The sequence below is a fragment of the Cryptomeria japonica genome, chromosome 5 (assembly GCF_030272615.1).
Source record: "Cryptomeria japonica chromosome 5, Sugi_1.0, whole genome shotgun sequence".
In the NCBI taxonomy this organism is placed as follows: domain Eukaryota; kingdom Viridiplantae; phylum Streptophyta; class Pinopsida; order Cupressales; family Cupressaceae; genus Cryptomeria; species Cryptomeria japonica.
In genome coordinates, this window is record NC_081409.1 from 82995076 (window position 1) to 83010243 (window position 15168).

General features: G+C 35.2%; 1 protein-coding gene across 1 annotated transcript; it reads left to right on the top strand.

Annotated features, from left to right (window-relative positions):
* Nucleotides 1–11411: 11411 nt before the first annotated feature.
* Nucleotides 11412–14089, top strand: LOC131875720 (wall-associated receptor kinase 2-like). Its single transcript, XM_059220350.1, has 3 exons — nt 11412–12525; nt 12642–12827; nt 12948–14089. The coding sequence occupies exons 1-3, from the start codon at nt 11631–11633 to the stop codon at nt 14087–14089; spliced, it is 2223 nt and encodes a 740-aa protein (XP_059076333.1). The 5' UTR covers nt 11412–11630.
* Nucleotides 14090–15168: the final 1079 nt, after the last annotated feature.

Consider the following 15168-nt stretch of genomic DNA (forward strand, 5'->3'; position numbering starts at 1 on the left):
ATTTTTGGATAAAAAAATATATGTTTACATTAGAAAATTAGCTATAAATACTATTAATTTGAAATTTTTACTTTTAATAAATAATGTCAATTAATCAGTTAATACTAATTTCAATATTAATAATATAATAATTATTAAAATAAAAAAAAGATTTTTAAAAAATTAACATATAAATTATAATTAAAAAATTTAAATATATAAATTCAAAAAAAACTATACTTATTAAAAATTTCCTATTATTATTAACAATATAAAATAAAAAAATTAAATAGTTTTAAAAAATTAAACAAATAATAATGCTTTAAAAAAAATTAAATATACAATTAATTATTAATTTATTATATATTATATTACAAATATAACTTATATATATATATAATAAATAAAAAATTGTAAAACAAATATTAAAATTAATTATTAAAAATCAAATCCCGTAAGATTGGCAGGTTGCACGTCGGTGGGGACAGTGCAAATTTTTGCGAATTTGCATTAGAGTCTGAAATAAGTCTGATTTTTTTTATTCAAATAGAATTATCAAATTATTTTTACATTTTAAAATTCAATATCAGTCTCTGCTTGTAGTATCAATTGTCCACACAACTTTCATGGATAATTGCTCATATCCTTTTGTAAAAAGATGAAAGCAAACACATTGTACCAAATAAGTAGAAATAATTATAATATGCACAAAGAATAGTCAATACAAGAATATATATATATAATTCTTAAAATAGTACTTTTGAGACATTTGGGATATTGTGTGAATCCCATATCATTGTACACATCTTCCTATGAAACCATGTTGCTTGCATTAAATTTATCTTTCTAAGAGATAGGCACAGCTTAACATTTTTGTTAGGAATTTCTCCAATTCCTTTGAGGCAAATGATCTGAGTCATTAAGGCTCATGGATTCACTCAATAGTATATTATCGAAGCTTATGGTTCCTTGTTCAATAACCTTCTGAAATTTCTTGATAACTATGGAAATATATATATATATATCATTGACAGATGCACAAATCATTTATTTGATGAGGAAAAGAATCAAAAGCAACAATGTTTGCATCTCTAGTGAGGAGCTCCCATGTCATAGCTACATCGCCTAATGTTGTTGTGAACCTAAGAAAATTATGCCTTCCCATTGCTTTCAGTAGTTTTTTTTAATTCCATAGAAAGATAGTCCTTAAGAAAAGAATTGGAGCTTGAACATTTTCCTGCAGAACCAATTCCAACTACAGAAGCAAACAAAGAGACATGGAGACATCGCCTCTATTAGCACTTGAACAGTTTGACATAATGCCTTGGAGAAATGTGATATTAAAAGAAATGCACAAAAAATCCAAGCAAATGCAATGGACAGGTGAAAATCCAAACTCACTGTTGCCAACTTGCCAGTGTCCAACCTATTTGTACCAAAATGGAAACTTTGAACAAGGAATAGACTTATGAAAAGGAGTATTTTGTGATCTTCTCTATACATGGAAACTGTGGAAGCACAGACAAGGCACGTAGACTGTTCAACCAAATACATGTGGAAGCACAAACATGGAACATGGACTACAAAACAAATGGAATCCATATATTATGCATAGGAAATTAATTTTTGCATTGAACATCTATTACCTATTGGTTACTTGGTATGCCTTTATTGCATATTGACATTTTAACACATTTCATTTTAAATTAAAAATTTTGAATTTTATTTTATTTTCAAATTTTCAAATTTAAAGTTTAATATTTTAATAATTATATTTTAATATATATAATTAAATTTTACTTATTATGTATTCATATTTTAAATATATTTTGTTTTTAATTTAAATTTTAAATCTTTTTTATTTTTTTATTTTTTTTGTTTAAATTAGATTTTTAGATATTTCTTAATTATAACATATAAATTATAAATATATTGTATTATTTAATTAATTATATATTTTAAAAGGAATATTATTTTTTATTTTTAAGATTTAAATAATTATGATATTATATACTGTTGGTGTAAATAATTATTCATCTTGGATATTATTACACTTACTTAAGTTTACTTAGGATAATGCATTTCATAGTAGTTTGGATATGAGACACTTGGGTGTTTGTGCCACATTGGGATAGTGTGTGTAGGAGAAATTCCACCTTTTATGGTGTTGATCTTGTTATTACACTATCATATCCACTTATTGTGGAGTGATAATTCCACCTTCAGTGGGTGATCTACCTCATGTGGAATATTATATTATTTCTCTTACCTACCCACGCCTATTTCCTACCTACCCTTGTTTCTCATTGAGCCACATGTCATATTTGTGTGCTCATACATCCATATGGCCTTGCCTATATAAGCAGGCCTCTATTCATTGTATGTAACTATTGAATCCAGTTGATTGTTGATCATTTTCTATTGATGAGAATACAGTTTATTCTTGTCCTATATTGTGTCTCTATTTTGTACATTTCATTGAGCTCTTGATCTTAGCAAAATCTAACATGGTATCAGAGCCATTGGGGCTTCATTGATTCCTCTTGAAGAGGCATTATTGTGACGTCAAGAGGCAGATCTGAGGAGCAGCATCTTTTGGAGGCATCCTAGACCAGATCCGACCCTGCCATTGCATCCAGAAGGCCGTTTCCATGAATTTTGGTTATAAAGTCGGCCTATTTTGGTGAGAAAACTTTTTTCTCCAATTTTGCTTGTATCGTACGGATTTTCAATTTTTTTATTCATTTTTTGAAAAAAAAAAAAATTTAATTTTCAGAAAAATCAAAAATAAAAAAAAATTTGAAAAAAAAAATTGTAAAATAAAAAAAAAAAAAAATTTGAAAAAAAAATTGTAAAATCAAAAAAAAAAAATGTTCTTTTTTGGGGGGTCCGCAGACCCCCCCGTACCTGCAGTCTGTGTTTCAGGTCTGCGCGCTGCGTTGTTTCCTGCGCCACCGCCTGCGCCCGTACCCTTTTTGTAGGTCTGCGCCGCTCGTATCACACAGTACGCCCGTCGTCACGCCAACTCCGCCCGCGTCGTGCCTCTGTCATCACCGCCGCCGTGGTCCTCCGCATTGCGCCACCAGCTGCTTCTCCCACCGGTCCTCCCGGCACCACCACCGGCGTCGGCTCCTCCCGACGCTACCCGCTTCGCCGCCTCCCTCCGCACACAGCTCCCCGACGCCCTCAGCCTGCAGCGCCGCCACCTCAGCACCGGCGCCTCCCGCCGCCTCCCGGCGCCAACGCGAACAGCCGACAGGTCAACCAAACCGGCGAACCCGCGTCCGCCACGTGGCAGGTGGACACTGGCCCGCAGGTACCTTCCGTACAAACCCTGAAACGTCAAATTTCCGTATAGCGACACGCAGGCCATCTGTATGCACAGTAATCTGCCACGTGGCTCACCCGATCAGTATCCGTATAGTGCCACGCAGACTTCCGTACGCACAGTCACCTACCACGTCATCAGTCCGTACAGTACGGACGTCCAGTCAGCAGAGGGCGAAGTTTTTGTGACGGTCATACAACCGTCAAATTTAACCCAGTGACTTGATGACGTCAGCACCACATCAGCAGGGTTTGAAAATTTTTGGACCCCCCTCTCATTGAGCTTTTTGATTTTGCAATTCAACTTCAAATGGCCATAACTTGCTCATTTTTGCTCCTTTTTGGGTGCAATTTTTTTTGAAATGGGCTAGAATTTTGTGCTCTCCACAGTGGTGAAAGAATTTTTTGATTTTGATGCACTTATTTTTCAGAAAATGCAGTTTTTGGTGACTGTACCTGAGTAATCCCAGTTTTTGCAACTTCAGAGGCTTCGTTTGGGGTCATACGACCTCCTTTTTAGGTGCCGTTTTTTTTGAAAGTGCGTATTTTTTCATCTAATTTCACATGATGCTATCAGATTGATGCCATTATAAGTAAAAATTGTACTTTTAGATCTTGGCCATTTTTGGCTCTCTTAGTACTTGTATATTTGCTTGAATCTCAGTTAGATTCATTGCACTATTGATTGAAGTCTCTTGTATCTCATTTGATAAGTTGTAAAATTTGCATCATAAGTCCACTTTGCCTTGTTTTGCAAGTGGCTCATTATAATCGCACTAAGTATAAAGTGCCAAAATCATCACTTTGGGGGGGGTACTTTGATTGATTGAATTTGGGGGGTGTCTCTTGTGCTTTTGTGCTCTTGTGTTCCTTCCTTTTTGCTGCTATGGGTTCTTCTAAGTTTCCTCCCTTAACTCCACATAATTATGCTACTTGGAAAATTGATGCATGGAGTAAACTTATGGAAAAAGGACTCACTCATTACATTAATGGAACTATTGTTGCTCCCGCTGATCCTAAGGTTGATCCAGTTTGTCACTTGGATTGGCTCACTAAAAATATCATGGCAATTGGTACCTTAAGAAAGTATGTATCAAAGGATCTCATTTTTCATATTGAGAAATGTACTTTAATCAAGGATGCTTGGAAAAAGTTTCAAGACTTGTATGGTCAAGTTGATGAGATTAGGGGATATCAAATTGATAGTGATCTCACCATGTTGGATCCCAAAAACTTTGATACTATACAAGATTATGTCACTAAGGCAAATGAGTTGAGGGCACAACTCAAAGATTGTGGCATTGATAAGAAGGATACTCAATTGATATTCAACTTGATAGGCAAGCTTCCACAAGAATATGTAGCATTTGTTTCTAGTTTCCAAACCCATAGGATGATAATGGGTTCAAGCTACAAAATGCCTACATTTGATGCTTTCAATGAAATGTTGATGATGGAACAAACTAAGTTGATAAGCATGGGCATTCTTAAGGCTTCTAAGTCTCAAGCATTAGTGGCAACTCAAGGGAACAAAGGAAATCAAGGAAAGGACAACTCAAACAAGAAGAAATGGCAATCAAAGCCTAAAGAAGAAGCACCATCTTCTCCAAAACAAGGAGATTCATCCTCTTCCAAGAGAGATAATTCACCAAAGAGGGAGAGACCTACTTGTGCTTATTGTAAAAAGATTGGTCATGAGGAGCATCGTTTCCATTCTAAGAAGATTGATGAGCTTACACATATCATCAAAAAGCATAACATTGATTTGCCTAAAGTCTACAAGAAGGATGATTCATCAACTTCCACTTCCTCACATTCAAAAGGAAAAGGGCAAGCATTCATGGCTTCTACAAGTGGGAAGACTCACTTTTTTGGAACAAGAAAAGGAAAAGCTCTATGTGCTACTATCAGTCATGATTCAAAGAGATGGCTTCTAGATTCAGGGGCTTCTCATCATATGGCATCTTCACAGTCTATGTTCTCTACATTTGAGCCTTGCACCATGCCACAGATTTTGATGGGCAATCATACATACATGGATGTGATTGGGAAAGGATCTATTGACATTGGGGATAACTCCTTCAATGATGTGTTGTGTGTACCCCACTTGACAAACAATCTCCTTTCTATCTATCAAATCACACATGGCACAACTAAGAGAGTTGTGGAGTTGACACCTGACTCAATTTTCATTAGAGACATGGAGACTAGAGCTATCATTGCAACTGGGGTGGTTGATCATGCATCTCGGTTATACTCCTTTTCAGATTTTGTTGATGATGATGATTTCACATTTGATGATTCTACACATGATGATCACACTTATTGTGATGATTCAGATTTTGAGGAGAACTTTGGACACTTGAACATGGGGATTCTCACATGTGACCCCATTCTTGAGTCTTGTATTTCATCTCCTCATATTGATATCACATCACCTATTGCACCTGATGATGCAGATAGTGCGACAGTTTTGCCTTCATGTGATTCAGTGCAGCAGGATATTCATTGTCTTCTAGCTTCAGATTCATGGGATGATTACTTGACAGATATTGCAGGTTTGTTTGTGGAATCCTACATTGCAGATTTGGGAGACATCATTGATGACATTCATCTTCTCTTTGATGAAGATGATCCTTCTTCGATTGTTGCGAGGGAACACTCTAACCCTCTTGTTCATTCTCTACATGATCATTCTTTTGAGGTTGACATGATTGTGGATACTTATGTACAGCAGTTGGAGGAGGTCTCTTTATTTTTTGAGGAGACATATGAGTCTTTGGGACATGTTCTACATCCATCTCCACTAGATCTTGGAGTGCCTTTTTCAGCAGTGTGGCATAGTTTACCACCTTTGGAGGGGGTATCTTTCAGCATCGACATGGGGACACTTGAGCAGTTTTCAGAGATTCCTTTCATCATGAGTTTTCTTCATACATCTTCCCTTCATGATTGGGGAGACTTCATGGATACACCTTTGGTTTTGTTTCTTCCTAAGGGGAGGAATGTTGTTCGACGTTCGTGGAGCAGTTTCTTCATACATCGAGCTTCTTCCATTGGTGCAGATTCTCCATTGAGGGGGGGTCACAGTTTGACTTCTCTTCTTCTCTCATATGGGGGGGACTTTTTCCTCACATGGGGTATTGTTCCTCACATTCTTCTTTGAGAGTTTTTGTATAGCTTTCATCTCTCTTTTTTGGGGGAGGGTTTTTTCCCATTGGGTTTTTCTCTCTTTCCTCACTTTGTGAGAGATTTCATTGCATTGGTTTGCATGCATTTGCATTTGTTCATGGGTACCTAACATGGCCTCGTAGTCGGGGCCCATCTTGCATTGCTTAGTTGCATTGTAGACTTAAGTGCATTCCCCTAAGTTGCACTTAAGGGGGAGTGTTGGTGTAAATAATCATTCATCTTGGATATTATTACACTTACTTAAGTTTACTTAGGATAATGCATTTCATAGTAGTTTGGATATGAGACACTTGGGTGTTTGTGCCACATTGGGATAGTGTGTGTAGGAGAAATTCCACCTTTTATGGTGTTGATCTTGTTATTACACTATCATATCCACTTATTGTTGAGTGATAATTCCACCTTCGGTGGGTGATCCACCTCATGTGGAATATTATATTATTTCTCCTACCTACCCACACCTATTTCCTACCTACCCTTGTTTCTCATTGAGCCACATGTCATATTTGTGTGCTCATACATCCATATGGCCTTGCCTATATAAGCAGGCCTCTATTTATTGTATGTAACTATTGAATCCAGTTGATTGTTGATCATTTTCTATTGATGAGAATACAGTTTATTCTTGTCCTATATTGTGTCTCTATTTTGTACATTTCATTGAGCTCTTGATCTTGGCAAAATCTAACATATACTAAATATAATATATAAATAATAAAAGACTTTTCCACCTCCATTTAATCTCTATCTTCCTTTCTACCCTTCTTCCCTATTTCTACTTACCTCTCCTTGCACTACTCTATTTTCCACCATATCTATATGTAGCTTGGCAATGAAAAAAAACAAAACAATGCATTTAATTTGCATCACTCCACACATTTCCTTGGACTCAACTAAAAGTTCATGTCCCCTACACTAAGGGCATGCACAATTAATTAAAGAAATCAAATTACAATTATTTTACATCAATGCTTCCCTATCTTCTTTGGCGATACACATTTACACCAATGCATTTCTCAATTCAAGTGATTATAACCACATGATTATTGGGTTTGACACCTTTTCATGTCTTGTAATACTACATTTTCTTTAGACAACTACAAACAAAAAACCTTGTCATGGAGGGATCACACATCTTTATCATTTTTGTGCAAGTGAATGGTTGTTGTGGGGAAGAAATAGAATATATTCAATTATTATTATTATTTATTTTTATATAATGTAACTATTAACACTTGTTTTTAAATTGTGTTTATATATAATATTGTGTTATAATTATATTTATTATATATTTTAACTTTTTAGATATTTTTCTATCTTTGCATCTCCCTCTCTCTTATTGTCTCTCTCTATCTCTCTCTCACCTTTATACATACACTACTTGTTTCTCCCTATCCCTCTCTATTGAGCTTTGTCTTCACCCTCTCTCTCGCTCACTCACTCTATAACTCACCCTAGATTACTTGTCTTGATCTCCTCTTCTTTATTGATATCTCATTATATTTACCTCTCTTATTTACTCCATCTCTTTCTAACTATCTCCCTTTCACTCCTCTTTATATCTCTTTCTATCCATATATCTCTACCTCTAGCTTCCTATCTCTCCATCACTCTCCCAATGTCTTTCATTCTCTTATATCTCCATTTATCTATATCACTCTCTCTATATCTCTCTCTTTCTATCCATATCTTTCTCTACCTCTATCTCTTTATCTTTCTATCTCTTTCTCTATCCCTTTCTATCTTTGTATATCACCCCCCCCTCTCTCTCTCCTTGTATATCTCACTATCTCCTTATCTCTGTCTACCTGTATCTCTCCCTCTATCTCTCTTTATCTCTTTATTTATTTCTATATCTTCCTCTCTCCCTCTCTCTTCTAGCCCCCCTTCTATATCTAGAAATGTCTCTCCATATCCATCCATCTATATCCCTCTCTCTCCCTCTCCTCTTTTGAGACCTCTATATCTAAATCTCCATATTTCTCCTTTGATCTCTCCCACTATCTCTATCTCGTTATCTCTCCATCTCTCTACTCCCTATCTCTTCCTCTCTCTACCTTTCCTGATTTAGAAATTTTATTTTAATCATTTTCAGATTCCTATCTCTCTCTCTCACTCTTGTGCACACACTCTCTACTCCTATCTTTATATCTCTCTATATCTCTCTTAGTCACACATACACACTCACTTCCTATTTCTCCTTCTCTATCTATCTCTCCCCCTTTTGTTTATCTCTCACACTTGCTATTACGTCTCTCTCTCTCTCTCTCTCTCTCTCTCTCTCTCTCTCTCTCCTCTCTATATATATATATATATATATATATATATATATATTCCATCTTTATCTATCCATCTCTCATCTCTCTCTTTATCCCTCTGTATCTTTATCTCCTTCTCTATTGTCCTTTCTATCTATATCCCAAATTTCTATCTCCTTCTCCTGCTCATCCTTAATGCAAAAAATAGGCCAATTTTTTATGATTAACCTTCTACATCTTTTTGGCGTACCCATTGCACACTAAGGTGCAATTGCTAGTTATTAGTCGCTGCCGACTTTAATTCCATTTTCTAGCCATTTTTTTCCTTTATGTTTTTAACAGGATGCATCGTTACCGCTGGTCTATCATCTGTGCGGGATTATGGTTTATGGGTTCACGTACAGAAAATCCATAAAATCGCGTCCCAATAAAGGACAAGACTTTATAAATAAAACATTTTTAGAATTTTATGCTATTCTACTTTTGACTTAGTACATTTGCCTCAGATGGAATGGAAATATTTTAAAAGGACTTATTTTTTGAGTTTGAGAATAATTTATCTTAATTTCTTTCTTTTATTTTTCTAAGTTGTTTTCTTTTTTTTTTTCTGTTTTTACATTAGTAATATATTTTAATTATTAGTTGATTATATATTTAATTTTTTTTAATAATAAACTATATGTTTAATAATTATTGTATATTTTTCATTTCAATAATTATTATATTATAGAATATATAATATTTAATTACATAACTTTAAGATGTATATTATATAAATTTTTCTAATAGTATTATTATTTAACTTTTAAAAATACATATATAAGAAAATAAGAGTAAATTTTTTATAAATATAATTATTTTTGTAATTATTATTTAAATTATTTTAATAATAAATTATATGGATTATAGGATGATTTGATCTCGTAATGTATCGATATTAAAGAACATATAGTCAGCAGTATCTTCATGTTCAGAAGGTCATATGTGAAACAAAAGAATAACAAGAACAAATATAAGAAAAATAATGGCATTAGTGTAATTTAATACTCCCAAAGGTGAGAAATAAGATACAATAGATCAATTGTAATAAAGTCAAACTAGTGAATAATTTATGACATCATACATATTCAATGAAAAATGACACCTTGTATGCAATTTCTAAGTAGCTTCATTTCTTGGCACTCTTTTGCAAAATCCCTCAAATGTATTCTATCTTGGGAAATGGATAAGGGCACTACATGATAGTGCATATGCGTCAAAAAAATAAAAAAAGGTTAGGGATGCTAACTACAAATAATTAAATATTTTGTTAAAACTATTAGAATTGGTTGAAAGATTATTTACCATAACCACCATACTAGGTATCAAACTATGTTGAAACATCTTTGTTGATGAGATAGTTTCTCCCTCTCCCTCTCCTTCTTCCTAGACCTCCACTTCTATATGTACTTGCCTCTCAATCTCCCTCTCTCTATATTTGTCTCTTCCATATTTATCTATCCCTCTCACCCCTCTCTTTGTATATCTCTCCCTCTTCATTTTCATCTCTATTTCTCTGTTCCTCTCTTCCCATATATATAAAAATATCTCATTCTATTATCTATCCATCTCTATTTGTCTCTCTCTTCCCCTCTCACTCTATCTTCATCTCTACCTCTATCTTCTTGTCCCCCCATCTCTAGACATGTATCACTCTCTTTACCCATCCATATATCTCCATCTCTCCCTCTCCCTCTCCTTCTTCCTAGATCTCTACTTATATATCTCTTTGCCTCTCTATCTCCCTCTATATATTTATCTCTTCCATCTTTATATGTTGCTCTCTCTCATCTCTCTTTATCTCTCTCCCTCTTTATCTTTGTTTTCATATCCATCTCTATCTTCATCTCTTCCCCTGTCCCTCCATCTCTATCCCTCTCTCACTAGTTCAAACATAACATGAGCATTTTGGTATGGAGCCCAATTATCTCTTTTATTCAAAAGTTTCATTTCACTTATGTTTGGTTTCCTATAAATGAATGCAAAAATATTTTAAACTTTTCATCATTTTCTAAATGATCCTTACAAAATTTACTTCATGTACTACACAAATGTATGCAAAAAATGAGCATTTTTTTAATTGACCTTCCACACCCATTCGGCGTACCCATTGTACACCAAGATGCAATTGCTAGTAATTACTCCATTAGAGAAAGAGATGCCATGAATAAAATAGAAAATTCTAAAAGAAGTAACCAAATACATCAATAGAGGGAACATGGAGAAAAAGTGCTTGAAGGAGGCGTAACAAATATTGTTATTGTATAAAAATTCCACTACATTGACACTAAATGATTAAAAGAAAATGACTCTTTTAATATGTGTTTAATATGGTTTAAATCTGAGATTCCTTTCTACCATTTTTTACACGGAAAGTTCAAATCCGTCCATTGCACTTCTCTTTGTGAAATTATTACAAAAACTACTTTAATGTCATAAAGTTTTATTGTCTAATTAAATTTGTTTTATTCAATATAATTTCCACGGAAAGTTCAACTCCGTCCATTGCACTTCTCTTTGTGAAATCATTACGAAACTACTTTAATATCATGAAGTTTTGTATGTCTGAATTAAATTTGTTTTGTTCAATATAAGAAACTAGTCGAAGATATCACATTATACTGTAGACCCCGCATCTAGGCACGCTTGTGAAATTCATTTCTCTTCTTGCATCGTTGGCCATTTGTCAGGGTTGAGGGGTAGTTTCGCAGAGTCTTCTGGTATTGTCAAGTCAACCGTACAGTCTGCTGTTTGCTTACCCGTGGCTTTTCATTCCTTCATATATTGTTGTAGGAAGCCAGTATTGCTCAACAGAAAGTGTTGTTGCGAACGGAAATGAATTGCGGAGTTGTAGTTCGCTTTGTAATTTGTGTCTGTTTGGTGGGCTTTAGTGCTGCTGCAAACTGTCATCCTGAAAAGTGTGGCTCAATGAGTATGAGTTACCCTTTCTATATTAACAATTCTGATTGTGGATACCCTGGTTTTCACATCAAGTGCATGAAGAGCAACTCTACTGGGGAGCTCACTCCATACTTTACTGGTTATCTAGGTAATTTTACTCAGAACCGTCTTCCAGCTCACCGTTACGAGATTATGGAGATCGATTACGAGGGTCATCTCGTCATAAATTCTACTTCTATCAAAACTTATTCCTGTGAGGCAAACCGTAGTGCTACAAGCTTCTTTCAGCCGCCTAATGGTGGACCTTTCACTATTTCCATGCTCAATAAGTTCGTGGTGATTGGCTGCAACTCATTCGGTACATCTACATATAACTCTGATTCATATAATTGGGGAGAGGCCACATGTGTATCAGCATGTGGCTCTCAAACTGATCCACCATACTGCCGCTATGGCTGTTGTGAAATTACCCTTCCAGATAATTGGGCGTGGTTAAATTTCACAGGCGGAGGTGTGTTTGATTTGTTCGACTCCACTACCAACAAATTTGATAGGAAGTGTGGCTTCTCCACCATATTCGACCCTTCCACCTTCAAAATAGGGGATAATAAAACAAACCTCTTTTGGGGTGGAGGTAGGAAGGCTTATTACGGTCTCCGCCTTAACTGGGGTATCGGCCTTCAAAATTGTTCCACGGCTAAATCAACTGCAAATTATTCTTGCTCCTCCAACGCAGAATGCATTGACTCTCCTTCCGGAATGGGGCACGTATGCAAATGCCATCCTGGGTATGAAGGAAATGGTTACACTAATGGCACGGATTGCATAGGTATTATTTCCGCACTTTTGTTACTTAGAAGCATTATTAGTATCATGTGTTTTCTTTAATAATAATTTTTCTTTCAAATCTCAAACCTTCTAACGAGAATGATGATGAATATTCAGATATAAACGAATGTAGTCTTAAACGGTCGAATATGTGCGTTCGACCTGAAGGAGGAGGAATATGCAGCAATTTCCCAGGTTCATACAATTGTTCGTGTGCAGAGGGATATAAGGGAGATGGCTTTCAGAAAGGGACCGGATGTGTATCGACAAGTTCAAATCGCGTTGTCTTTCGTGCAATCGCAGGTAATGAATGAATATACTGCGTGTATTTGTGTTATTTTAAATGTCTGTCTTACAGATTTTCGGAAATAGGTATAGGATAACTATAATTTTATTTCAACGTCTCGTTGATAAAATACACAGGATCCGTCTCTTCGTTTGTGGTTGTCTCTCTAGCAGCGTCTCTTTTGGTTTGGTGGCTAAAGAAGCGCCACTTGAAACTTGTGGAGGCCAGGTATTTTCAACAACTGCAACAATACATAGCTTCTAGAGTGGGGAGAGAAAGTCTCAGAATGTTTTCTGCCAAAGAATTGGCAAGAGCTTCCGATAATTATTCAAATGAAATGGTGTTAGGAAGTGGTGGCTTCGGAACTGTATTCAAAGGCATTCTATTGGATGGTACTCTTGTGGCCATAAAAAAGTCCAAGCAAGCTTTCAATCTAGAGGATGGCCATGACCTTCTTAATGAAGTTACAATTCTCTCTCAAATCAATCATAGAAATATAGTGAAATTGTTAGGTTGTTGCATCCAAACTAAATTCCCATTGTTGGTATCTGAATTCATTCCGAATGGAACACTCTTTGAACATTTACACTCCAAAGAAGGGTTTTTACCTTGGGCAACACGTCTGCAGATTGCAATTGAGACGGCGGAGGCTTTGGCATATCTACATTCTGGAGCATCTCAACCCATTTTTCACCGGGATGTAAAATCGTCTAATATTCTTTTGAATGAGACATTTTCTCCTAAAGTTGCAGACTTCGGGATTTCTCGTCTCATCTCTGATTCCAATGACACACATCTGACAACCAATATAATGGGCACAAGGGGTTACTTAGATCCCGAGTACTTCCAAACGTATCAACTCACCGACAAAAGTGATGTATACAGTTTTGGTGTTGTCCTGGTTGAGCTTATAACAGGTCTGCAGCCACTGAGTGCAGAAAGAATCAGCGAGGAGTGGAGCTTATCTAATCTTTTTCTTAACAAAATCAACCACAACTGCCTCAGTGCAATCTTAGATAGCAAAGTATTGGGGGAAGAAAACCTGCAACAGATGGAAGATATTGGAAGGTTAGCAAGAGAATGTCTTTATTTGGAAAGGAGGAAAAGACCGTCGATGAAAGAGGTCGTGGAGGAACTTTTGTGGGTAAGAGGCAGTGCAAGAAAGAAAAATTTCCATGACAGTGTAATGTGTGACCATGCAATATTTGAGGAGACCAGCATTTCCAGAGAAGCATCAGAAACGTCAAACAAATTCAGGAGTTACACTTTTCCATCTTGAGTTGAGGCTACGTCTGAGGAACCATCCACTGCACTAATTGAGATGTCGACCAAGTCTCAAGGGGTGAGTTCAAAGGAAAGCATTTCTAGTCTATTTTAATACACTGCAGTCTGCTCATTAAGACTAAATATTATAGGGCTTGTAATAGTTTAAATGTTCTGGTGCACATCTTTGATGGTGCATTATAACCGTTCAATTAGCAGGCATACTATACTCTAAGATGTACGATTAAATATTATAGGAATTCTACTTGATTATGTGAAAAACAATGACTATTTATTGCAGTTTCTGCTGGATAGATTGAAAAAATTAATAATTAAGCTGTTATCCATCGTTTCTTCTATTTATAATGTGTGTTTAGTTTAGATGAATAAGTTGAAATTATTAAAAAATTTAAATATTTTTTTTATTTTAGATATAATATATATATATATTTTTAATAAGTTGAAAATCAATCGATTATATTTTGTTTGTCTTTGATAATAAGAAATTATTTAGTCCATATTATTATTGGACTTAAATGATTATAAACTAATTTTAATTTAAAAAAATAATATATCGAACAAGCTATAGAATACAAAGACATATTGATTAGTATACTACTATCTGCAGTTATAAGCATGGAAAATTTTAAACTTTTCTCCTGTTCTCAAATGTTATATTGGCTAATTCCCAAGCCAGGATTGGTGGATGCCTTATTTGAAGATGTGTGGAAAATATATGGAGATAACAGCATCTGGTGATCGTGCAAAAATACATGGGAATATAAATAGAAGAATCGGAAAGATTTGTAATTTGGAGTTTATTCACCAAGGCTGAAGTTGTATGTTTGGAAGGGGTGGAGAAGTCAACAGCAGCCATTTTTCAACCAGCACCTAATAGTCCAGAATTAATGTAGTTTTAAACTGTTTTATTTTAGTTTGAGCTAAAGTCTTCCTTGATTTTATTCAACATATTAGTATATTCAGATTACAGAAGATAAAGAGAGAATAGATGTGTGGAAGATTGACAATTATGTCGGTTTTGTTATTAGTTTGAGGCGACTTTTCAGAATCCGGTAGCTTTGAACTTGATTGCTA

What these genes read in the sequence shown, in the direction of transcription:
- LOC131875720 (XM_059220350.1), top strand. Translation starts at nt 11,631, where the DNA reads ATGAATTGCGGAGTTGTAGTTCGCTTTGTAATTTGTGTCTGTTTGGTG. An exon ending in TAATGGCACGGATTGCATAG is followed by an intron (nt 12,526 to 12,641) that starts GTATTATTTCCG and finishes ATGAATATTCAG; the next exon opens with ATATAAACGAATGTAGTCTT. An exon ending in TGTCTTTCGTGCAATCGCAG is followed by an intron (nt 12,828 to 12,947) that starts GTAATGAATGAA and finishes TAAAATACACAG; the next exon opens with GATCCGTCTCTTCGTTTGTG.